Source organism: Mustela putorius, unplaced genomic scaffold (assembly GCF_011764305.1).
Source record: "Mustela putorius furo isolate JIRA1106 unplaced genomic scaffold, ASM1176430v1.1 tig00003871_pilon_pilon_pilon, whole genome shotgun sequence".
NCBI lineage: Eukaryota > Metazoa > Chordata > Mammalia > Carnivora > Mustelidae > Mustela > Mustela putorius.
Window position 1 is genome coordinate 5,841,498 of NW_025422023.1, and position 27,763 is coordinate 5,869,260.

The window sequence follows — 27,763 nt, forward strand, 5'->3', positions numbered from 1 at the left end:
ATTAAACTAGCCCTGTAAGAAATATTAAAGGGGACTCTTTGAGTGGGAAAGAAAGATCAAAGCAACAAAGACTAGGAAGGACCAGAGAACATCACCAGAAACACCAACCGTACAGGTAGCCCAAGGACACTAAATTTACATCTATCAATAATCACTCTGAATGTAAAAGGACTAAATGCTCCAATTGAAAGACATAGGGTATCAGAAAGGATAAAAAAAAAAAAAACCAACCCATCTATATGCTGCCTTCAAGAGACTCAGTTAAGAAAATAGGACACTTTCTGACTGAAAGTGAGAGGATGGAGAACCATCTATCATGGTTCTAAAGGACATCAAAGGAAAGTGAGAGTAGTTATACTACTCATAGTTACACTACTCTCACTTAAATAATACATAAATAAGACACCTACATAAATAAGACAAACCATATTATATAAACCAGAGACTAGAACAAGAGATGAATAAGGCATTATATCAGAAAGAGGTCTATCCATCAAGAAGATTGAATGATTGTAAATATTTATGTCCCCAACTTGGGAGCACCCAAATATATATCTCAAATAAATAGCAAACATAAAGAAACTCATTGATAATAATACAATAACATTAAGGGATTTTAACACCCAACTTACAACAATGGAGAGATCATCTAAGTAGAAGATCAGCAAGGAAACAATGGCTTTGAAAGACACACTGAACCAGATGGACTTAACAGACATATTCAGGACATTTCATTGTAAAGCAGCAGAAAAAACATTCTTTTCGAGTACACATAGGACATTTTCTAAATAGATCACATACTGGGTCAAAATTCACTTCAACAAGGACAAAAGATTTAGCTGATGCAGTGCATATTTTCAGACCACAGTACTTTGAAACTTAAAGTCAACTACTTTAACTTTTCTTCAACTACTTTTATTGTGCATATCTATACACAAGAAAAAATTTGGAAAGACCACAAATACATGGAGGTTAAAGAAAATTCTACTAAAGAATGAATGGGCTAACCAAGAAATCAATGAAGAAATTTTAAAAAATAGATGGAAGCAAATGAGAATGAAAGCAAGACAGTCTAGAACCTTTGGGATGCAGCAAAGGCAGTTATAATGGATCATATACAACAATACAGGCCTACCCCAAGAAGCAAAGCCTAGAAAAGGAACAACATATCAAGCCTAAAGCCAGCAGAAGAACAGAAATAATAAAGGTTAGAGCAGAAATAAATTACACAGAAACAAACAAACAACTCGAATAGACTATATTAACAAAACTAAGAGCTCATTCTTTAAAAGAAAAACCCCTAGCCAGACTTTTCAAAAAGAAAAGAGGAAAGATACAAATAAATCAAATCACAAATCAGAGAAGAGAAATAACAACCAACAGCACAGAAATACAATTATAAGAGAACATTATAAAAAACTATCCGCCAACAAATTGGACAACCTAGAAGAAATGGACACATTTCTAGAAACATATAAAATACCAAAACCGAAAGAGGAAGAAATAGAAAATTTGAAAAGATCCATAACCAGCAAAGAATTTGAATCACTAATCAAAGAACTCCCAAAAAACAAAAGGTCAGGACCAGATTGCTTCATAGGTGAATTCTACCAAATATTTAAAGAAAAGTTAATACCTATTCTTCTCAATATATTTTTAAAAATTAGAAAAGGATGGAAAACTTCCAAATTAATTCTATGAAACCAGCATTACTCTGATACCAAAACTAGATAAAAACTCCACTAAAAAGGAGAACTACAGGTCAATATCCCTGAGAGACATGGATGCAAAAATTCTCAATAAGATACTAGCAAACCAAATCCAACAGTATATTAAAAGAATTATCCACCATGATCAAGTGGGATTTATTCCTGGGCTGCAGTTCAATATTCACAAATCAATCAACATGTTATATCACATTAAAAAAAGAAAGGATGGAAACCATATGATCTTCTCAACAGATGCAGAAAAAGCATTTGACAAAATACAGTATCCATTCTTGAAAATCCTCAATGAAGTAGGGATGGGGGAATATATCTCAGCATAAAGGCCATGTATGAAAGCTAATACTGGGGCACCTGGGTGGCTCGATGGGTTAAAGCCTCTGCCTTCGGCTCAAGTCATGATCCCAGGGTCCTGGGATTGAGCCCCACATCAGGCTCTCTGCTCGGTGGGGAGCCTGCTTCCCCCCCTCCCTCTCTGTGCCTGCCTCTCTGCCTACTTGTGATCTCTGTCTGTCAAATCAATACCTAGAATCTTTAAAAAAAAAAAAAAGAAGAAGAAGAAAGAAAGAAAGAAAGCTAGTATCATCCTTAATGAGGAAAAACAGAGAGCTTTTCCTCTACAGTCAGGAAGAAGACAGGGATGTCTATTCTCAATATTGTTAATTAGCATGGCACTGGAAGTCCTTGCCTCAGCAACAGACAACGAAAAGAAGTAAAAGGCATCCAAACTAGCAATAAAGAAGTTAAACTTTTACTATTTGCAAACTACATAATACTCTATGTAGAAAACCTGAAAGACCCAACCAAAAAAACTGCTAGAAGTAATACATGAATTCGGAAAAGTCACAGGATATAAAATCAATGTACAGAAATTGGTTGCATATCTATATACCAATAATGAAGCAGCAGAAAAATAAATCAAGGAATCAAACCCATTTAGAACACACCAAACACTGTAAGATACCTAGGAATAAACCTAACGTAGGAGGTAAAAGATCTGTACTCTAAAAACTATAGAATACGTATGAAAGAAATTGAAGAGGACAAAAAGAAGTGGAAAAACATTCCATGCTCATGGATTGAAGAACATTGTTAAAATGCTTATACTACCAAAGCTATCTGCATATTTAATGCAATCTCTATCAAAATACCACCAGCCTTTTTCACAGACCTAGAATAAACTATCCTAAAAATTTATATGGAACAACAAAAGACCCCATGTAGCCAAAGAAATTCTGAAAAAGAAAACCAAAGCTGGAAGCTTCATGGTTCAGGACTTCAAGACATATTACTAAAACATAGGCATGAAGACAGCATGATATTGGCACAAAAACAGACACACAGATCAATGGAACATTATAGAAAACCTAGAAATGGACCCACAACTATATGGTCAACAATCTTTGACAAAGAAAGAAAAAAAATTCAATGGAAAAAATGTCTCTTCAACAAGTGGATGTTGGGAAAACTGGACATTGACATATAGAAGAATGAAACTGAATCCACTTTCTTATACCATACATAAAAATAAATTCAAAATGGATGAAAGACCTGTCAGACAGGAGGAATCCATCAAAATCCTAGAGAACACAAGCAACAACCTCTTTGACCTCAGTCACAGCTACTCCTTACTAGACAAGTCTCTAGAGGTAAGGGAAACAAAAGCAAAAATGAACTACTGTGACTTCATCAAGATAAAAATCTTCTGCACAGCAAAGGAAACAACTGACAATACTAAAAGGCGACCAATGGAATGGCAGAAGATATCTGCAAATGTCATATCTGATAAAGGGTTAGTATTCAATATCTAAAAAGAACCTATCAAACTCAACATGCCAAAAATAAATAATTCAGTTAAGAAATGGGCAGAAGACATGAACAGACATTTCTCCAAAGAGGACATACAGATGGCTAACAGACACATGAAAAGATGCTCAACATCACTCATGACCAGGGAAATACAAATCAAAACTACAATGAGATACAACCTCACACCTGTCAGAAAGGCTAAAATTAACAACACAGGAAACAACAGATGTTGGTGAGGGTGGGTAGAAAAGGGAACCCTCTTATACTGTTGGTGGGAATGCAAACTGGTGCAGCTATTCTGGATAACAGTATGGAGATTCCTCAAAGATTTAAAAAGAGAACTACCCTATGACTCAGCAATTATACTACTAGGTATTTAGCTAAGCAATGTAAAAATACAGATTCAAAGGAGCACATGCACCCTGATATTTATATCAATATATTAACCACAGCCAAGCTATGGAAAAAGCACAAGTGTCCAACAACTGATGAATGGATAAAGAAGATATTGTATAGATAAGCAACAAAATATTACTCAGCCATCAAAAAGAATGAAATCTTGCCATTTGCAAGGACATGGATAGAGCTACAGTATATTATGCTAAATGAAATAAGTGAAATAACTCAGAGAAGACAAATATCATATGATTTCATTCATATGTGGAATTTAAGAAGCAAAATAGATGAATAAAGAAGAAAGGGGGGAAAGAGAGAAAAGCAAACCATAAGAGACTCTTAACTATAGAGAACAAACTGATGTTTGATAGAGGGAGGTGAGTGGGGGATGGGCTAAATGGGTGATGGAGATTAAGGGGTACACTTGTAATGAGCACTAGGTGTTATATATGTGAGAATCACTAAATTTTACTCCTAAAACTAGTATTACACTATATGTTAACTAGAATTTAAATAAAAACTTGGAAAAGAGGAGCTACTCTAGGCAAAAATGCATTTTCACTAATTATTTTTAAGGTCATTTACAGATAAAAAGAAGTACTTAATTGGTCAATCAGCAGATATTTTTGAGAGTTTTAAATGTGCAAGTAAAAGAGATAGCTAAAATCACTGGTAATAAAGCTCTGGATTGCATTTAAAAAAAAAGAAAAGAAACATATAAACAGAAAAATGCTATATTTCTAAAATAAAATAATTCAGAGTTCCTTGAAAATGACAATGATGCCAAGGTTTTTAATAAGACAAAACAAAATCTTATGTATGTCTAATGGGTATCAGATTATCTAAAAAAGCAGACTACATATCTCCCCGATCTTTTGGCAGTTAACTGAAATTATTAAATATATTGAAATGAAGGTATTAATACTCTTACAAATAAGTGAAAATAGTAAGGACTTAATATTACAGGATAAATTGGAACCACATTTACTAATTTAACAAATAATTATTAAGTATTATACACTAGGAAATCTAATCTAAAATCTTCCATCTCTATTCCACTGAATAGAGATCAAAAATCAGATATATATGATTTCTAGAGATTGATGAAAATGAATTTATCAATCTTATCAACTCATCTATTTCCTGCTATGGAAATAAAACATTATTTTAAAGGTTGACTGTTTATTTATCCAGCACTGGAGAATATACTCACAAAAGGAGCTAAATAAATAGCTTTCACATGCAACTGAACAGACTGTCTGATGTTGGTTTTACTTTCCTAGACAACCTTTTAGCCACCCCAAAGGAAATAATACAAGATTGAGAGCATAGCATCTGAGGATTTAAAATAAGTGACATGGAATTTTTATATTCATAAAAAGCTACATTCCCATCTTCCTTCCTCTCATCAAGAAACATAAATATTTTGATCAAATATAAAGCAGTGTGTGTCTCACATAGAAAAAGATGCTTTTAAAACTATCATTTATAGGGGCACCTAGGTGGCTCAGTGGGTTAAAAGCCTCTGCCTTCGGCTCAGGTCATGATCCCAGGGTCCTGGAATTGAGCCCCGCATCGGGCTCTCTGCTCAGTGGGGAGCCTGCTTTCTCCTCTCTCTCTGCCTGCTTCACTGCCTACTTGCGATCTTTGTCTGTCAAATAAATAAATAAAATCTTTCAAAAAAAACCCTATCATTTATATATGAAAACATACACATTGGAGATTTACTTCTTTCTCCCCTCTCATATGTAAATGTTTATTTATTATTGCACGGGAAAATGTTGCAATTATTGAAGGTGGTTTTGATACTTGTGATTTTATATACAAAACAATTAGTAACTTCCAAACACAAAAGTAAATAGTTTATATGAATAATAAACAGTTCACTTGCTAGAAAAGTTTAGGAATACTTTTTTTTTTCCTTTTTAAAACAAAAAATGAAAATCTAGTAATACAAGGCACAGTAACAGACAAGAAAAATTGAAAATTTCTTCTGGGTATTATTTTAAGCAAAAAAAAAAAAAAATTGTGGGGAGAAAAGACATGCATAGTACTGGAATTTTCTCTCCATATGAAATTTTATAGTATTGAAGTTTACAATCTGGATTCTCTTTTTTATTTAGGAATTCTTTGGTTTTAATGAAAATAAGTTAAAATAATATCCGAAAGAAATTTTCAATTTTTCTGTTGTCTTACAATTGGAAATATTTTCTCTAAAATCCTCATTAACGTATCAGGGTTTGAGGGGGCTTAAAACTAATTTTACATTTCAAGGACATTTAAATCAATAAAGCAGTTTCTTAAGCAATAGTACCGAATAGCACTTTTTAAATATAGCTTCCAATAATAAAGAATACAAAAAAACATTTTACTTTTACAAGGTGAATACTATCATCCCCCTTTTCCCTTGTAAATTAGAGTGATTGATTTTTTTTTTTACATTTTACTGACAACAGCCTTTCAGAATGAAATATATTCCAGACTCATGATAATTAAGTTTGAGCTACCATATCAGATTCAACTATAAAGAAATTAATGCTTTCCAGGACACAAAGTGGACTATCTTGTAAGATTTTAAGAGCATTGTTACAGAAAATAGCCAGGAAGTGGCCTGTTCTAGTCCTCAAGGCAAAAATATGAATCTATTTGGGCAATTCAGAACTATCTAAGATGCACCAAGAATAGTCAATAGGTGGTCCTACTTATATAAAAATCAAAGACTATTCTTGATCCCTGATGTGTAATTAATATACAAATATATGAATAGTCTGTTCCAACATTCTTAATCAATGTGAGGAAACCAATCATTTAACATCTCTCTCTGTAAAATATCTGGTGAGCAAAGAAGGAAGAGATTTTAGGGTACCATAGCTTGTATAAGCAACCCTGGCTAAAAATAGGTGGCACTAGCTTATAAATGTCACTATTAATTTATATGATTCCTTTGATATTTCTTTCTTCCAACTTCTTCTAGAACTAAGAAAAAAAGGTGCTAAGAAAGAAAAAGAAACATCAAAGAAAATAATGTAACTTGGGACTCTAAAAAACTGTGAGTAAAAGATATATATTTTTGTAGTACCCTCTGTTTTTCAAAAGTAAAGCCATTGAACACCAGCATAAACAAGTCAATATCAGTAGCCTCAGGTATGACTAGGTCAACATCAATGACAGAATGAGTGAAGATAAAACATTACTGCACCAAGTGCCAATATCCAGTCAAACTGTAATTAGTGCAGCAAGTCCAAGGGAAGGAACACACTGAGCCTTGAGGGGCATCATCCTTGGAACTAGGTGCTATTAGGAGAAAAAGAGGGCCAGAGGGTGTATTTTTTGGCATTTGTCAATAAGTTATTTTTTTGACTGTCGAAGAGAATATGAGACTAATCTCTTTCCTTCTTAAAGAAGAAAATAGTTGATATCTCTAGTGATTTTATTGTTGAGAATTCAAAACAAAGTCTACTTTCCTTACTAATTTACTGATTCTCCGCTAACAATGATTCTATTCTAATCCACAATTAAACCTCAACTTACAAACAAGATGTTATGGCCTGGTAAACTAATGTTTATATTTTAGGAAAAGATGAAAATAAAAATATGATTTATTATGATAACTAGAGATTAAAAACTTGGTAACTATTTATAAAATATCCTTTCCTTGGTTATAAACATTGTTAATTATAAAGAAGTTAAAACTGAAATACTACTTTGAATAAATAAAACTTCTACGTTGCAATCAGAGCAGAGTAGAAAAATACATAACTTTCATTTTGGTAAGAATTTTTCCTGCTTTCATAGATCAAACTCAAATTATGTCTTAAGTAAAAGTACTTTTTGGTAATAAAAATAGTGATGGCTTAGATAATTTTTAGTATATTGAGACATCAAATAATTAAATATATTTCAGTGTAACCCTTTAAAATAACACTATTTCAAGTTAAAAATAGGTTAAATGGATATGAAACTGGTTTCTTTCCACTCTGTTTTTCATATTGTTGCATTCAAATCATCACCCAATGCCATTGCAAAAATCATGTATTTCACTCATCTTTTAAACTATTGTACTCCATTCTCTACATAAAATATCACATATAACTTTCCCAATTTTATAAACATTTTAGATAGATAATTCTACAAATAATTTCTCTGTAAATCAAATATACATACACAGGAAATTAATGACTTAGTACCTAAAGAGGTTGGTTTGCAGTTATGGCAATTAGCATGGCCAGAGGTTGATTCTTTTCTTGACAGCATCACCTCATGTGGGAATGATTCTCTGTTCTTTCTCTGAATTATTAATAGTTAAAGGTATTCTTTTGGTAAAAAGAAGTGATTCTTAAACTTTTTATTTTTGGTGGTGACGGAGGGGAGTTAGTTACCTTTGAGAGTATTAGGGAAACCATCCACAGAAAATTACACAAATTTATGAGCACACAATATTCTACTTCTTTTAAAGGGTTTATGGACTCCATGAAAAGGATTCATAATATATAATCAGCAAGACAACTTTCTAGGCTGAAACCAGTCTTTAAAGTCCAAAGATTTCATCCTTATTCCAATTCAATAACTAGTAACATGATTAACCTGGAATCCTCTCAGGATATCATTAGAATAGACCATACCTCTGACAGGCATCTCAAGGCCTAATATGATAAGCTGAAAATAGATTTCCCAGGAAAGACTTTAACAAGTCTCCTCAAATTTACTAACTTAGGAAGTTCCAAGGAATATCGAGAGCTGTGTAAGGAGAAATGAAAGGAGAAAATCAAACTAAGGATGAAGTCCATGGAGAGTGAGAGAAGTTTTATAGGGAATGACAAATGACAGGTATCTTTTAAGCATTCATTTTGGGGTTTTAAGTAATGTGCCATGACTTTCAGAATTGAACTGACTTCTAAAAGCAAAAATTTAAATCACATTTCTGAAGGATATGAAATATTATCCCACAAACTTTGAAACTGAAGTATAAAAGGGTTTTTTTTTTAAGTAGAAGTTTAAAATAAATATAATTTAGAAATACAACCAAATATTTTCTGCAAAGATAATGGGAGCATTTGGAAATAAACTTAGGAACTATCTTTCATTCAAATAACTATATAATTTCAATCAACCCTTAGCATCCTTTATTAGCAATTTATCCAGAAAAAGAAGGGAAAAAATAATATTTTAAAATACTAAAAAATTAAAAAATGGTTTTGCTTAATTTATATCAATATGCTATAGTATAACTCTACTCAGAATCTTTAGTGTCTACACCATAGTTGAAAACAAAAACTCTGCATATTGATTAATGTATTTTCTGATCTAACATTTTCTACATGTCTAATGCCATGCCATTCATTTTATATTATAGCAGTTCAGACTTAATAAAATCTTGCCAAGGATATTTTATTCTCTAGTGTCTCTTGGAGTTTGAATATATTGTTCCTTTGGCCTAGAATATGTTCCCTTGGCTTGTCCAAGCAGAAAATTCCCATTATTCTCATATTTCAAATAAAATGCCTTGTGAAAATTGCCTGATTCGGTTGACTTATAGATTCCTACTCCACATTTTGGTATATTTTACTTAATATAATAATTATTTTATTATAATTAAAATAGTTACATATTTTTCTATTTAACAGATTGCTACATATTTGAGAACAAAGATTTTTCTTTCTTAATTTTTGGATTCTCAGAGACTACACCAGACTGGGTTCATATCTGTACACTAAAAATAAATGAGGGTAGCCATAAAACAAAAGTACTAATAACAGTAATTACATGTATGGATCCAACTGTTAGTATTGCAATAATAAAAAATAATAATAAAGTAAAACAAAACACTTTTTGGCACATTTTTTGTACTATATTTGTAGTAGATTTTTATCCTTCTATCTGAGTTATTAAATGACTGAAGTGAGATTTAGAACAAGTTTTCTTAATGCAATGAACCTACCTTTTCTCCACAGCTGTGACTTTTTTAAAATTTTATTTATTTGAGACAGAAAGAATGAGAGAGCATGAGAGGGAAGAAGGTCAGAGAGAGAATGCAGGACTCTGTCCCAAGAATCCAGAATTATGACCTGAGCCGAAGACAGTCGCTTAACCAACTGAGCCACCCAGGCACCCTACAACTGCGACTTTAAATTTTGTTTTTAACTTTAGGTCATGGAACTCTTTCTCTAATGTACTTTTATGCAAATGTATAATTTATGATGCATAAAAAATGGAGTTATTCCAGTTGAAGCAGAAAATAGAAGTCTAAGTACTTATATATTTGGAATCTTTTTATCTGTTGTAAAGTGGCCTTTTGGAACAAATATAGACACTCCTACACTCTAGAAAATTTTTGATATTTCTGATCTTATACTGCCTATTCCATTTTAGTTACTGTCAAGATTATGTGTAGATAATTTTCTATATTAAAAAATAATTTGGACCATATCAAAAGCAGTCATTCTGAACTCTCTTCTATAATATCTACACAATCTCACCAAAACTTAAGAAATTTCTCATAATAATAAAAGCTTCATTTGTCAGGAACTGAGACAAATATATATTAATATCAAGCTGAATGGAGCTCATCTGAGATTAACATTGATATCTAACATACATTTTGTCAAGTAATAATGAACAAAATCTAGTGACGTGGAGATATCTTCTCTCCTCAAATCTCATACCTCCTAATTGAACTTGCAATTATGAGGCTCAAATGGTAAATTCTGAATCTCCCTTCCATTGTACTTATGCTCCTTTTGAGAAGTCCAAAGAACTGTTCGTTATTACATTAGTAAATAAAAACAAAACACTAAAACAAAACAAAAAATGCACTAAAATATAAGAAGCCTAGGAGTTAGTGAAAACAAAGACAACATTTAATCTAGAACACAACTAATTGTCAGAACCTCTCTTCCCAGCTCAGTGCAGAACATACAAGCTAAAAACCTCAGATTCCAATTTATCCCTGAGGAAGGAAAGAGTTAGTACATCTAATGATTCAGCTTCTCTGGGGACTGCCTGAGGAACTTGCATCTGCCTCATTTATCTCCACACACTGATAGAATCCAGCATACTCTAGATGTCTGTAGGCTGCTAAGAAGAAAGGAAGCAGGTTGAACTAGCACAAAGGTTGAGAGGTGTCTTCACATCTCTGGTTGCACTTATTGGTAAGGGTCTTGCCCTATATGAGGTCAGTAGTGAAGACTGGGAGAGGTAGCTGTTATATTTAACGTACAGGCACCAAAACAGAGAATCAAGGAAAACAAAGAAATAGAAAAACATGTTCCAAGTAAAGGAACAAGATAAACCTCCTTTCCTAATGAAATTGAGATATATGATTTGCCTGTCAGACTATTCAAAATAACCAATGTAAAGATGCTCATCAAGGTTAGAAGAACACAAGAACGAAGTGAGAATTTCAACAAAGAGAAAAATATCAAAAAGTAACAAACAGAAATCATACAGTTAAAGGTAAAATTGAACGGAAAAAATGCATTAGAGGATTTCAGTATCATACTAGATCAAGCAGAAGATAGGAATACAAATGCAAAGACAAGTCATTCACAATTATTCAGTCAGAGGAGCAAAAAGAAAAAGGAAAAATAATGAATAAAGCTTACGGGCCCATGAAATATCTGCAAATGAATCAATAAAGGCCTTATAGGAGTTCCACAAGAAGAAAACAGAGAAGGGACCAGATAAATTTTTCAAAGAAAAAGTGACTAAAAATGTCCCAATTCTGGGGAAGGAAATGGAGATCAGATTAAGGAAGTCTAAAAGATCTCTCTGAAAAATGGATACAAAACATCTGCAAGATATATTAAAATCAACTCGCCAGAAGTCAAACACAAAGAGAGAATTTTGAAAGCACTAAGAGAAAGGTGACTTGTCACACCTACAAGTGAATCCTCACAAAACTGTCAATGGATTTTTCAGCAAAACCCTTGGAGGACAGAAGACAGTGGGATGATAAATTCAAAGTGCTGGGAGAAAAAATTACAGGTATTTCAGTGGGAAAAAAAATGGTGATGTAGGAGAGAACACTGATTCCCTGTTTTCTTACAGAAATCAATGACTGGACAGCCATCTATGAACAAAAACAGCTCTGGGAGACATTTAGAGTCCACCTGGGAAATTTTAACAACACATTATAACCAAAAAAATGAGAATAATAGCACAAGAAGAGAAAGAAAACAACTCAATTTTGCCTGTTTTTTTCTTCCTCCAAGTGGCATTTTTTAATGCCAAGAAGCAACTTCCCAGCATGAAAGAGTTTCATTCACCAACATGATAAGAATAGAGTGAGTGATCATCTTCTCCAGCCTGTTAGGGGTACTGTAGGAAAGTCCTGCTTTGGTTTCACCCTACCCAGACCAACAAAACTAAGACATCTAGAGCTGGCCAGAAACAAGAAAGAAAAAGGCTATTATTAGCATACATACATCATAAGCAATTGCAGTTCACAGAGAACTACTCTGCAGACAAATTCAGCAGATTTCACCACTGATGACAAAGCCTAAGTCCAGCATACCTGCTGCAGACCCCAGTAGATTTCATTAGCTTTCCCCTTAACAGGTATTTGAATTCACTGATGCCAGCCACATGAGCCACTTCCTTCAGTTCCCCAACCACCTCTGCCAGAATCTGGGACAAACTAGCATTCATCCAAGGTATCTGTGACTGGACAAGTGTAAGATACCAGCCACTTGAGTTCCTCTCTGCCTATGGCAGACCCTAGGGGCCATGACCATAGCCAGCTTTGGCTTCTACAGCTATACATGATAAAACAGCTAAAATAATTAATAAAGTGGCATTAGTTAAGTCCTTACCTATCATAGACATAGAGTAGCTAGATGGATTAAAAAAAAAACAAAGCACAACTGTATGGGTATTTCAGGTTTAAGGATACACATAGATTGAAAGTAAAGGAACAGAAAAATATATTCTATGCAAGTAGGAAATAAGAGAGCAAAGATAAATATACTTATATCATAAAAAAATAGACTTAAAGTCAAAAATTGTAAAAGCATACAAAGGAAGTCATTATATAATCACAATGTGGCAAATTCGTCAAGAGGATATAACAATTGTAAATATATATGCACCCCAAAACAGAGTACCTAAATGTATTAAACAAACCCTAACAGACCTACAGGGAGAAACAGACAATATGGTAAGAGTCAGAAGGACCTAATGGACACATATGGAATATTCTATGCAATAGCAAAAGAATACATTCTTCTCAAATTCACAAGAAATAGTTTCCAAGATAGATTGTTAGGTCACAAAACAAGCCTTAGCAAATGTAAGGAGATTGAAATATAACAAATATATTTTCCAACCCCAATGGTATGAAATTAGAAAACAATAAAAGGGAAAAAACAATAAATTCACAAATATGTAGAAATTAAACAACACAATCTTGAACAAATGGATCAAAGAAGAAATCAAATGAGAAGCCAAAAATATTTTGAAACAAATGAATAAGGGAAACAAAACACACCAAAATTTATGAGAGGTAGTAAAAGCAGTTCTGAGAGGAAAGTTTATAGCATTAAATGCTTACATTAAGAAAAAACAAAAAAGGGGGTGCTTGGGTGGCTCAGTCGTTAAGTGTTTGCCTTCAGCTCAGGTGATGATTCCAGGGTCCAGAGATCAAGCCCCACATCAAGCCCCACATCAGGCTCCCTGCTTGGAGGGAAGTCTGCTTCTCCTTCTCCCACTACCCCCGCTTGTGTTCCTTCTCTCACTGTGTCTCTCTCTGTCAAATAAATAAACAGAATCTTTAAAAAAAAAATCACAAATTAAAAAAAAAACAATTTTACATCTTATGGAACTAGAAAAAGAACAAATTAAGTCCAAAGTTAGCAGAAAGAAGGAGACAAATATCAGGACATAAATACATGAAATACAGACCAGAAAACAATACAAAAGATGAATGAAACAAAAAAATCTGCCTTTTTTTTTTTTTAAGGGAAAGGGAGAAAGAAAATTGACAGACCAGGGACACCTGGGTGGCTCAGTTAAGCATTTGCCTTCAACTAAGTCATGATCTCGGAGTTCCAGGATCACCTGCATCAGTCTCCTCAGCAGGGAGTCTGTTTCTCCTTCTGCCCCTGCCCCTGCCCCTGTTCATGCTCTTTCTCTCACTCTCTCTCTCAAATAAATAGATAAAATATTTAAAAGAAAGAAAGAAAGAAATCAAATTGACAGGCTTTAGCTAGACTAAGGAAAAAAGAGAAGACAAATTCATCATCAAAGAGGAGCCATTACAACTGACACCACAGAAACAGAAAGGACCATAAGAAATTACTATGAACAATTTTACACCAAGAAATTGAATGACCTAGAAGAAATAGATAAATTCCTAAAACATACAACCTACCAACACTAAATTATGAAAAAACAGAAAATCTGAACAGACCCACAACTAGAAAGAAGATTAAATCAGTAATCAAAAACATCCCAACAAAGAAAAGCCCAGGACCAGATGGTTTCACTGGTAGATTCTACTTATATTTTAAAGAATCAATGCCAGTCATTCTCAAATTCTCCCAAACATTTGATGAGCAGATAATACTCTCAAGCTCATTTTATAAGGCCAGCATTTCCCTGATAGCAAAGCTAGATCAGGATATTACAAGAATAGAAAATTACAGGCCATTAATACCTGATGATGCAAATTTCTCAACAAAATACTACCACACTGAATTCAATAGCACCTTGAAAGGATCTTATATCATGATCAAGTGAGATTTATTTCTGGTTCAACATACACACTTGATCTTAGCCAAAAGGCTGAGAGGCGATCAACATATACAAATCAATAAATGTGATATAACACATTAACAGAATAAAAGATAAAAATCATATGATCATCTCAATATATGCAAAAAAATTTAACAAAATCCAGCATCATTTTATGATAAAAACCCTCAGCAAATTGGATATAGAATGAACATAACTCAATATAATAAAGATCATATATGACAAGCCCACAGCTAATATCATATTCAGTAGTAAAAAGCTAAAAGATTTTTTGCTAAAACAAGATGAAGATAAAGAGTGCTCACTCTACCCATGCCTACTTAATGTGCACTAGAAGTCCTATCAAGAGCAGTTAGGCAAGAAAAAGGAATAAATATCATCCAGATTAGAAAAAAAGAAGTGAAATTATCTGCTTGCAGATGACATAATCTTCTATATAGATAATCCTAAAGGTACCACAAATTGTTAGAAATAATAAATGAATTCAGTGAAGTTACAGGATACAAAATGAACACAAAAAATTAGTTACATTATATACACTAACAACAAACTATCCAAAAATATTTTTAAATGATCCCATTTTTAATAGCATCCAAAACAAACAAACAAAAAAATACTTAGGGACATGTAACCCAGGAAGTTAAAGATCTGTACACTGAAAATTATAAGACAATGATGAGAAAACTTGAAGACACAAAAAAATAGCAAGGTATCCTATGTTTGTGAGCTAGAAAAATCAATAATTTTAAAATGTGCATACTGCCTAAATTGATATTCAGTGCAATCCCTATCGAAATCCCAAAGGCATTTTTCACAGAAATAAAAAAAGTCAAAATTTGTATGGAACCACAGAAGACCTGAAGCAGCCAAAGCAATCCTGAGAAAGAACAATAAAGCTAGAGGTATCACACTTTCTAATTTCAAAATATATTACAAGGCTATAGTAATCAAAACAGTATGATACTAGCCTAAAAAGAGAGATATATACAAAGACAACAGAATTGAGAGCCCAGAAATTAACTTTTGCAATATATGATGAACTAATCCTTGATAAGGATACTAAGAATATACAATAAGTAAAGGATAGTCTCTTCTAATAAATGGTTTTAGGAAAACTGGATAGCCACCTGCAAAAGAATAAAATTGCAGCCTTAACATAATACTCACCAAAAAAACTGAAAGAAAGACTTAAATCTAACAACTAAAACCATGAAATTCCTAAGACATAGGAAAGAAGTTCCTTGACATTAGTCTTTGCAATGATTCTTTTAGATATGATACCAAGTATAACTAAAATAAACAAGCAGGACTACATCAAACTGAAGAGCACAGTAAAAGAAAAAAAAAAAAAAAGAAAAGTCGACCAATAAAAAGGAAGAAAATAAGTGCAAACCATCTATCTGATAAGGGGATAATATGAAAAATATATGAGGAACTCATACAACTCAACAGAAGAAAAAAAAAAAAACTAAAAAAAAAAAAAAAATGGGCAGAGGACCTGAATAAATATTTTTCCAAAGAAGATATACAAACGGTCAACTGGTACATGAAAAAGTGCTTAACATCATTCATCGTCAGGGAAATCAAATCAAAAACACAATGAGATGTCACATCATATCTGTTAGAATGGATAACATCAAAAAAAAAGAGAGAACAAATGTTGGTAAGGATGTAGATAAAAGGTAACTACTGCCCACTGTTGGTGAGAATATAAATTGGTACAGCCACTATAAAAAACAGTACAGAAATTCCTCAAAAGTTAAAAATATAACTACCATAACCAGCAATTCCCAGAATATATTCTGGGAATATATCTGAAGGAAAGGAATTATTGTCTTGAAGAGACATCTGCACTTTCCTGTCACTCTACCATTATTCACTCTACCATTATTCACAGTAGAAAAGATAGAGGACAACCTAAGTATCCATCAATGGACGAATGGATAAAGAAGTTGTGGTGTGTGTGCATAACAATGGAATATTATCCCATCATTAAAAAAAAAAAAAAGAAGTCTATCTTGCCATTTGTGACAACATAGATGGATCTTGAAAGCATTATACTAAGTGAAATAGGTTAGACAGAGAAAAATAAATACTGTATGTTTATACTTGTATGTAAAAGCTGTACTGATTAGGATATAGTAAAATGGTGCTTGCCAGGGATTAAGAAATAGAAGAAGTTGAAAGAAGTTGGGTAAAAGGTATATACCTTCTATTAAAAAATTAATAAATTCTCGAGATCTTATATACTGCATGGTGACTATAGTTAACAATACTATATTATTACTTCAACAGGTCTTACTTAACCTTTAAGAGTAGGTATTAACTGTTAACACCATACACACAAAAAATGGTACCTATGCAAGTGATGGTATCATTTATTACCACCTCATTGTGGCAATAATTTATAATACATATACATATGTCAGTTATATCTCAAAGAGTAGAAAAAATTATATTCAAAAAATACTTATATTATTAAACTTCAATTAATTTCAGTAGAACTTGCTTTTTTAAAAAGATGTGTATTTAAATTTTTCTGTATATTTAAGTGAGGATTTTTTAAAAGTTAAATTCATTGAAATTTCTTCTATCTAGTTTTTAAAATATTATTATACAATAACTGTCAATTTTAAATTCCAGAAAATAATGTAGTGCCTCATGTTTAAACCTTAAAAAGCTGGCATTTAGTGAGAAGACTTACTCAACAAGAGAATGTGAATAAGTCAGTAAAACCTGCTGTTATTTTAATTTTTTATTTTTTATAAACATATATTTTTATCCCCAGGGGTACAGGTCTGTGAATCACCAGGTTTAAACCTGCTGTTATTTTAAAGGGACATATACATATTCTTCTCACTGTGAACTAAGTAAGTAAATGTTTATTCATAGGTAAAGATTAGTGACTTAATCCTGGGATGAAAGTCCTACCATTAACGATTGTGTTGATTTATACTATAAGTATTTATTAATATGTTACTATATGCCAGATTCTGTGGTTGAAGACCTAGTAATATAAAAGTAAATAAGTCTTGCTCTCATGTAGCTCAGAAACTACTATTGGGAGTTCTTGACTGAAGCCATAGGTGAGCTTTTGTAGATAAATAAACTATCTAAAATTGTATACATGGGGTTTTGTTATGAGCATACATGCAATGTTTTCTTCCTAAGTAAAGAGTCTCTAGGTTTCATTGTATCTTCAAAAGGGTCAGCGATAGTTAACCAATAAATATCAACAACTAGAAGGAGCAAAAGAGACAAACAGATTAGCTTGTAATTGAAAGATAGTGTGAATAACAATCCAATGGCAAATATGACCCCTCCCCGCTACACACACACCAAAAAAGAAAAAAAAAAGGAAAACACTAATTCTGCCTGGGAAACTCAAAAGATTATTCACACAAGAATAAAAATGGCAAGTAAAATTTGCATATGTGGTTGTGTAACTTGAAAGTGCTATTGTTATAGATATTATTATAAGTACCACCCACATTAGATAAGCTGGATCCAGTATAAATATGTGACACTAAAGGCCTGTAACAAATAATGGCACAAGTCCTACACATTTAACCACTTTTTAAATAGACATAATATTGTAGTCTTAAAACAATGTTCTAAATTTCTAGAATCATCTTTTTCTAGAAAAAAAAAGTAAAATACTTAAGGCAAATATGTTCTCAAGAGTTACCACTTAAATTAAACTTACTAAAGTCAATAGAGAAAAAAAAAGTATTGAATTAAAAAATAAAAGCAAGTTACAATAAAAAGACCTAGTGATTTATTGGCCTATCAGATTAAAAATAACTTTTTCCTATAAAAAGGAAAATCAGGAAAATTACCTGTTCAAAAAAGTTTTCAAATATTAAAGAAAATATAGTGTTGGAAGGCAAAAAATATTACTCACTTCTCAACAGGAAAGTTACCTTGCAGTGCAGTATATATATAGGACATAATAGTTTGAAATTTCAGGCACTATCTGAATAAACATCATTATCAACCCCATAAATGTTTTCCTTTGACATAGAAAATAATTTGCTGTAGTAAATGACTATGAGGAAGTATAAATATAATTTATAAAATCTTATGAAGGAAAAAGAATGTCTTTAAATATTAGAAAAACTAGAAAATACACCTTCTATGATAAATATATAACAAAATAAAAGTATAACATTAGATTTACTGATATTATTATTTGTGAAAACCATTAAAATTGGGTTTTTAAAAATATTTTATTTATTTATTTGACAGACAGAGAGAGATCACAAGTAGCAGAGAGGCAGGCAGAGAGAGAGGGGGAAGCAGACTCCCTGCTGACCAGAGAGCCCAATGCAGGTCTCCATCCCAGGACTCTGAGATCATGACCTGAGCTGAAGGCAGAGGTTAACCCACTGAGCCACCCAGGTGCCCCATAAAATTAGTTTTAAAAAAGTATGGGAGAAGGGTTCAGCTAATGATTTAATATGATAATTTGATCAGACTATGAACAGCCATACCACCAACTTATGAAGACTGATAGCTTACTGATCAAGACTTGCTTCAAGATACTCCCTCACTGTGCCCAGTGACTCAAAGTAAACAAGTCACAAACTTTGTCCAATCCCAACCAATTCCCCATTTGTATGACCTGTCTTACATCACACACCCCAGTTCCTAAAACATCATAAGTCCTTTGACTTGCACCTTCTGAAATACTATTAAGACTATATAGCAGATTCTCTCTTTCTGAAGTAAATAAAATTTGCATTGCTTAATCAGTAGGAATTAGCAGTGGTCTTTTCGGGGAATCAACAGCCCACAAGTAAAATAACAACTCTTTCATCATTCATTTTATTTTCTTTTTCTTTTTTTCCTGATGTTTATTATGTATTTGCATTGACAGAATGCCAAAGAAGTTTTTAGGTTATGACATTTTAAATAAGCAGAAAACCATACATTCAAGAAAAATGAACTTGTCATTAGCTAACCCAAAAAACTATATTCACTGTGGTTTGCACTGAGTATTAATTCTTAAATTACTTATAATGCTATGAGTCATTATAAACTATTATAATGAGAATTATACAGTAGAGTGGGAATGTGAGACCTATTCATTCTAGATGAGGAATAAAAGGCAAATTGTGAACACAATTTTTAAAACCTGCAGATTAACTTAAGCCTCCTTATAATCAGAAGGCCAGAGCTTAAAAGAGTCCTTTATTTATTATGAATCTAAACTATAGCATCTATACTTATTAAAAGAAGATAAAAGATCAATACGTGATTTTACTAGACCAACACACTATCTTCTGAGCCTTCCATTAAATCCATGATTGCAATAATACTCAAAAATTTCCATTTGTGTATCTAAACAACAAAGTTTTTAAAGTTGCAAGGATATAAAATACATATATACATATAGATATGTATATATATATATATATATATATATAAATGCTATTGTGGACATTTATAGATAAAGTAATAAATTAAATAATTCAAAAATCAATCTTTTAAAAAAATGTCAGAATGTATCCAAAAATGCCTTTTTGGGGAACTTGGGTGGCTTAGTCAGTTAAGTGTCAGACACTTGATTTTGGCCCAGGTCATGATCTCAGGGTCATTAGATCAAGCCCCACTTCATGCTCATACGGCGTATGGAGCCTGCTTAAGATTCTCTCTCTCCCTCTCCCTCTGTCCCTCCTCCCAGCTCATGCTATCTCTTACTAAATAAGTAAATAAATAAATATTTTTTTAAAAATGACTTCCACAGCCAAAAGAGTTTGATTAGTCAAATATGAATAAAACATATGAAAAGGACTTTAATGTAAACATTTTCAGTACTTTCAGGATATTATTCTATTCTTTTGCTACTGATAAAAGAGATATTAGTAACAAACCTCATATGTCGCTGGACCAGGAGTTATCTCTTTGGAATCTTTAAAACGCTTTGATGCTTTAACAAATAAGGGTATGGAGCAAGATTTCCTTAAAACGGGATCATATGTTGCAGGCCCTAAAAGAAAACAAATGTAGAAAATAATAAATTATGTTAAAGTTATTGATTTGGGTCACATTATTATTCTTAGATCTGTGCTCTTAATGTATAATTTTCACATCAAATAATCTTGGACCCATTTTTTTTGAATGCTTAAAATCATTCAGGTTAAGGCTTTGAAATATAATAAGCACAAAAGTGACATTTGTCCATCTAATAATTAAATGTAATATAGAAGTATTTTTCAAAAAAAAAAAAAAGTACCTCCCCCAAGATACATATACATCATGAGAAAAGACACCAAGTCTTTTATTTCCTAAAAAGGCTTTCATATATTCAACAAAGATGTAGTACTTGAAATGTATCTGTAAATATAAATAAGACTTAAGCAAAAAAGTAGTTTAGCAGCATTCTAGGTGCTAAACATGATAGAAGCCAAGGTACAAAGATGGAATTCATGGAATGATTGGATTTAATGAACATAGGGGTTGAATGGAATAGGGCCTAATCCTAAATAAGGATTTTGTATTAGAGGCAGTAGGTTTCAAATTGTCTTCTAAAGTGTCCCAGAATTCTGCAGAAAAGCCCAGGGAACAAAGTAAAGGAAAAGCCCTATACGTAGAAGGAGCCTGAATTATTTTCATTCAAAACAGCTTTCGATTACTCTTCTTTGTTTGGGATGCATATACACTTTTTTAAACCTAAATTTGTCTAATAACTTTTTTTTAATTTTGACATAATTTTTAATCAACATAAAAATGTTTAGGGCTGGAAGTTTTATTTCACTTTAATGGACATTAAAGGTGGCCTACTAAATTAGAAAACCAAGAAAGGTCATTAATTAACATTTAATTAAAACGTGCCCCTTTGGGGGCACCTGGGTGGCTCAGTGGGTTAAGCCGCTGCCTTCGGCTCAGGTCATGATCTCAGCGTCCTGGGATGGAGCCCCGCATCGGGCTCTCTGCTCAGCGGGAGGCCTGCTTCCTCCCTCTCTCTCTCTGCCTGCTTCTCCGTCTGCTTGTGATTTCTCTCTGTCAAATAAATAAAATCTTAAAAAAAAAAAAAAAAGAACTATATAAAAACTTAAAATCAAATAGTAACGATGCAGAAGAAAAACACTGCAAGCTCAGTACTTCAGAGATAATGCTATAGATGCGCACCGTCTTGCTCTCGCCTGGGTTTGGCCCCAACCTTGAACAGTGGGGAAAGGAAATGGCCCTGCTGTGCTGCTACAACCGGGGCTGCGGCCAGCGCTTCGATCCCGAGAACAATTCCGATGATGCCTGCACATATCACACAGGATAGTAATAATTTTTTTGAAAGCTTTTGGAGGGGCATCTGGGTGGCTCAGTCAGTTAAGATCCAACTCTTGGTTTCAGCTCAGGTTATGATCTCATGGGTCCTGGGATGGAATCCAGCAAGGGCAGCTAGTCTGCTTGAGATTCTCTCCCTCTACCCGTCCCTGACTCTTCACACCTGTGAGCTCTCTCTCTCTCAAATAAATAAATCTTTAAAAATAAATAAAAAACAAAGAAAGCTTTTGGAAACTACTTCCACAGGTAGTGGGTAGCTCCTGAAGGTTTTAGACTAAAGGAGATTCATGAAGGAAGAGGTAGTTTTTGAAATAAAGTTTGGCAGTACATTATAGGATGGGATGACTTGATGATTTATTTTACGGACACTATAAGGAGTTTACTAACATTGGTAAGGAAAAAGGAGAGCAACTAGTATATTTTCTAAGAGATGCAGTAAATATTTAATATGTATAGTGACTGGAAGAAGATAAAAATGAATAATGGCCACTAAAAGGGCAATACTGTGACAAAAATAAGAAAATACATAAGAGATATCATTGAAGAGGAACATGATTTGTTTGGTTTTGAACCAGTTATGTCTGAAAAGATGGCAGCATACCCAAATAGAAATGTTCAGAAGACAAGTGGAAATACATAAATGAAGCTCATGAGAAAGCTGTCCTAGAGAAAAGGAAAGGAGTTGTTCACATAGAAGCTGAGGTTTCTTTAAGCAAAAGAGTGTGGACAGAGAAAACTGAATAACTGAGGACTGAAACTTGGAGGAGCTGCATATAGGAAGGGAGGGGAACAGTCAAAGAAGGAAATTATCTAGTGAGTAGAATACGGCTAATAAAACAACATAGAGAGAAAATAGGGAGAGGTTTTTTTTTTTTTCTCTTTTCTCCATTCACCTGTTAACCAATATTTATCGAGTATCTGTCACTTGCCCAGGCTGTATTTCCAGAGAATGCTTAGAGGTCTTACTATATGTTGTTACAAGAAGAGACTTCACAGACAAGTCACTCTGGAGCATGTGGGACAGTGATGATGAATGAAACTAAATTAGAGGGCATCAAAGAGACAGTGTGGGGAGAGGAAGGAATAACATGAGCACAGAATATTGACAATGGACATAAACAGTGAAATTAGTAGATATAAAGATGTTAGCAGAATACAAAAGTTATGCCTCCATCTCCCTATTATATATGCAATTAAAAACTACCACTTTGAAGAACAGATCCTTGCAGATGTTTTCAAAACTAAAATATATTAGAATTGATAAATTCACATGAAACATTTTTAAGACTTTAACTTCATTAACATTGGACACTTCAAAATTTACAATAAAAGATGACATTTGGCTCTAGTTCAATCCTTCTAACATCAATTCAATTAAGAAGATAGATATCCAAAATTATAAAGCCTTTGTGAGAAGCTGCTATGAACTGAATTTCAGTTTGTGCTCCCCCCACCAAATTCATATATTAAAACCCTAATCACCAATGTGATAGTATTTCGAGATGAGGCCTTTAGACAGTAATTAGGGGTGGGGGCAGCTGGGTGGCTCAGTCCAGTAAGACGGCTGCCTTTGTCTCACACCATGATTCCAGGGTCCTGGGACCGAGCTCTGCATTAGACTCCCTGTTCAGTGGGGAGCCTGCTTCTCCCTCTGTCCCTCCCCTCTCTGCTCTCTCTCTGGGTCTCTCTCAAATAAATAAATAAAATCTTTAAAAAAAAAAAAAGGTATTTAGGTCACAAGAATAGAGCTCCTCATGATGGGATTACTGCCCTTACAAAAAGAGACACGAGAGAATTTATTTCCATTCTCTGTCTCTGCTGTGTATACAGATGTCTATCGGCAAGCCGGGAGGAAGACCCTCACTAAATCAAATTTCACTTTGGGCATCTTGATTTGGATTTCCCAGACTCCCAGACTGTGAGAAATAAACTTATACTATTTAAGCTATCCAGTCTACAGCATTTTTGTTATAGCAGTCAGAATGGACTAAGAAGCTCAGTGTTTTAAAAGGAATCTTGTAGCAGATGCCATCTTGCATGAATGACTTTGGAATAATGTAATTTCTATTCATAATGCATACAAACAATGTACATATACAACATAATATCTTTACAAATATATATACAAACTAAACTACACATGGGAAAATATATCAGTTACTTCAGTATACAGAAAAGAACACAAACTTATCATCAGGAAATGGGTACATGATTCCACAGTCAACTAATTAAAATTGTAACTTTAACCATAAAGATGTATAAAGGTTAATGCAACAAGTAAGACTATTAACCAAACATATTGTATCAGTAAACTTCATTTTCAACCCTGAAATGAAATATAGGAAATACAGTCTCTTTCCTGTCCTTACTATGATGCTACAGCAATTGATAAATATTTACCTTCATGATTATAACTCATTAAAAGAAAAGAAAATATTCAAGTGTACTTTTAGTAGATTTCTTTCTGTTGGAATTCCTTTGAGGAGCATTAAGTAAAGCAAAACTCTCAGTGTGCATCTTGTTGCATTTTAGCTCTTAGTTTGCTTTAAGCTACAGAGCATTTAAAAAAAAAAGTCTATTGTACTTGATCTTAAAATTAAAATATATTTCCAATTACCTGTGTTACTGCTTTTATATAATACAGGTCAAAGATTTACATTGCTTCACCAGTTGTGATTCACAGATAGATTATACAGAAATTATCTTCTATTTATTTACTAAAATGCTACATTTTAATCACAGGTCATAGAAGAAGAAAACTTCTCATTCCAAACCAAACACCTATGGAAAATTCTGCCTGAATCATGACTATTATATAATGGGAATTCAAGAGCAGGTAATATTATAGTTACATATTTTCCAGCCTTATGCCAACCAACTCTCTACTAAATGTCAACTGATGCTCTAGGGCAAAAATGGAAGAAAACAGGAACAATTTTTAATTTAAAATAAAAATCATTTTGGTACATTAGAGGGGACTCAAAAATAATACCTCTATAAATAAAGTTACAAAACCTCAGATTAAAAAATGTCTATCTTCATAATGAGCCTAAATTTATAAATTATGTGAAATCATGTGAAAAAGAATGAAAACTACTGAAAAGTATCTCCTGTGTAAGCATATCTCTAGGAATTAAAAAGCATCTAGAAAATTGTTCACTAAAATAGACCGACCACATGGCTTTAAAATGTCACTTAGAGAGTTGAGTTTTTATGGAACACATTTTGTCATGCTGATTTTATATATCCTTCAGCTCTAAAATGAAATAATAGCTAAGACAAAAGATTAGTACACAAGGAACTATTATCATCAATGTCAAAACCACATTTTGGTTTATTGCTCTTTTCCTGCTTCTATGATGTGAGGTAATGAAATGGCACTTCAGATTATGACCAAACAACTCTTGTCTATTAAATTGAGCTGATAGATGATGAGAAAAAAACAGACAAGAGTCTCAATAATGCATAAACTTTTAACCAAAATTCCACATATGTTTTACCATCCTGTTAAACTTTCTGTTCAAAAACAAAATGGGGATTACATGTTTTAAGAACTAAGGTCTTAAATACTTGAGACTGACATCTTAAAATTCTATAGAGTATCTAAGAATTATTGTCCACACAGTTCCCAAGACATGGTCTATTATAATGTACTCCAACCTAAGCAGACTGAGAACTGCATCAATTGGAGTCTGCCTAAATCATCCATCAGTTAAAACATGTGTTCCAAGCATTGGGTAAGGAATAGGGCCAGCATTATTGTGATGTGGAAATACAAAATCAAATAGATTTTGTTTGACTATAATATATATCTTCAGAGAGCAATGTCTGCTTATCCATGTACTTCTAAATACATTCTTACGAAACTCTTACCAAAATGTGCATCCATAAGCCCTATCAAATGAAGTCTTTGAACTGATCCTGCTCTGATAAGTACATTATACAAATTTAAATGACTTTCATTAGTCTTGTAAATTGAAGTATAATATACTTTGTGTATGACTTTCAGAACCAACTAGAAGGAAAGATGACCAGCTTTCACCTACTACTACTTTAAGTAGGTAGTATATAAATATCTAACACATGAGTGACTTTTATTGATGAATGAACCAAGTTATCAAAGTTATCAAATAATCAATGAAATATGAAGTTGTTTTCAAGGTAAATAAAGTATTGCACAACTGGCCTGGCAGAGTAGCAAATTTTCCTTTCATAACTGAATTTTGATGTTTTTTTTAAAGATTTTATTTATTTATTTGAGAGAGAGACAGTGAGAGAGAGCATGAGTGAGAAGAAGGTCAGAGAGAGAAGCAGACTCCCCATGGAGCTGGGAGCCCAATGCGGGACTCAATCCCGGGACTCCAGGATCATGACCTGAGCCGAAGGCAGTCGTCCAAACAACTGAGCCACCCAGGCGTCCCTGAATTTTGATTTTTATATACTGCTGTTCCTACTTAAACATTTGGAGCTAGAATGCCAAGAAAATTAGCTAAGCAAAAAACTAGAGTAAGTCTCAGCATATATTCCAAGTCCTCTTACATCCCCATCATTATTTTAACATTTAATTAAAGGTGAATTAGTACGGTATTCCCTCTAAGACTAGCACATCTCTTTGAATATTATATGTAAAAATCATGGTAATGCTGTATCTTTGTAAAGTACATCAGGTCATAGATTAAGTGATTAGAGTTCTTTAAATATAAACACCAAATTTACTTTGAACATCTGATTAATATTAAGGAAGCTAAACTCTTTTTGTTTTTTCAGTAAAATTTTTAAAAATTTTTTTCAGTGTTTTAAAATTCATTGTTTATGGACCATACCAGTGCTCCATGCAATACATGCCCTCCTTAATACCCACCACCAGGTTCACCAAACAACCCACCCCCTACCCCTCCAAAACCTCAGTTTTTTTCTCAGAGTCCACAGTCTCTCATAGTTTGTCTCCCCCTTCAATTTCCCCCAACTCACTTCTCCTCTCCATTTCCCAATGTCCTCCATGTTATTCCTTATGTGCCACAAGTAAGTGAAACCATATGATAATTGACTCTCTCTTCTTGACTTATTTCACTCAGCATAATATCTCTTCCAGTCCCATCCATGTTGATACAAAAGTTGGGTATTCATCCTTTCTGATGGAGGCATAATACTCCATTGTCTAAATGGACCATTGTCTATATGGTCCATTGTCTATATGGACCATTGTCTATATGGACCATATCTTCTTTATCCATTCATCTGTTGAAGGGCATCTTGGTTCTTTCCAAGTTTGGTGACTGTGGCCATAGCAGCTATGAACATTGGGGTACAGATGGTCCTTCTTTTCACTACATCTATATCTTTGGGATAAATACCTAGTAGTGTAATTGCAGGGTCATGGGGTAGCTGTATTTTTAATTTCTTATTTATTTATTTATTTATTTATTTGAAAGATAGAGATCACAAGCAAACAGAGAGACAGGCGGGGGGGGGGGAGCAGGCTCTCCGCTGAGTAGGGAGCCTGACGTGGGGCTCGATCCCAAGACCCTGGGATCATGACCCAAGCCAAAGGCAGAGGCTTTAACCCACTGAGCCACCCAGGCGCCCCTGTATTTTTAATTTCTTAAGGAATCTCCACACTGTTATCCAAAGTGGCTGCACCAATTTGCATTCCCACCAACACTATAAGAGGGTTCCCCTTTCTCCACATCTTCTCCAACACTTGTTTATTGTCTTATTGATTTGGGTCATTATAACTGGTATAAGATGGTATCTCAATGTGGTTTTGATTTGAATCTCCTTGATGGCTAATGATGATG

General features: G+C 33.4%; 1 protein-coding gene across 2 annotated transcripts in view; it reads right to left on the reverse strand.

The window, feature by feature from the left end:
• Nucleotides 1-27,763, reverse strand: part of STPG2 (sperm tail PG-rich repeat containing 2) — a 594,891-nt gene that overhangs the window by 216,845 nt on the left and 350,283 nt on the right. For both annotated transcript variants that reach the window (XM_045067076.1, XM_045067077.1), the window contains one exon: nucleotides 20,555-20,670. In XM_045067076.1, the coding sequence (XP_044923011.1) occupies nucleotides 20,555-20,670 (116 nt within the window). The remainder of the gene's footprint in view (nucleotides 1-20,554; nucleotides 20,671-27,763) is intronic.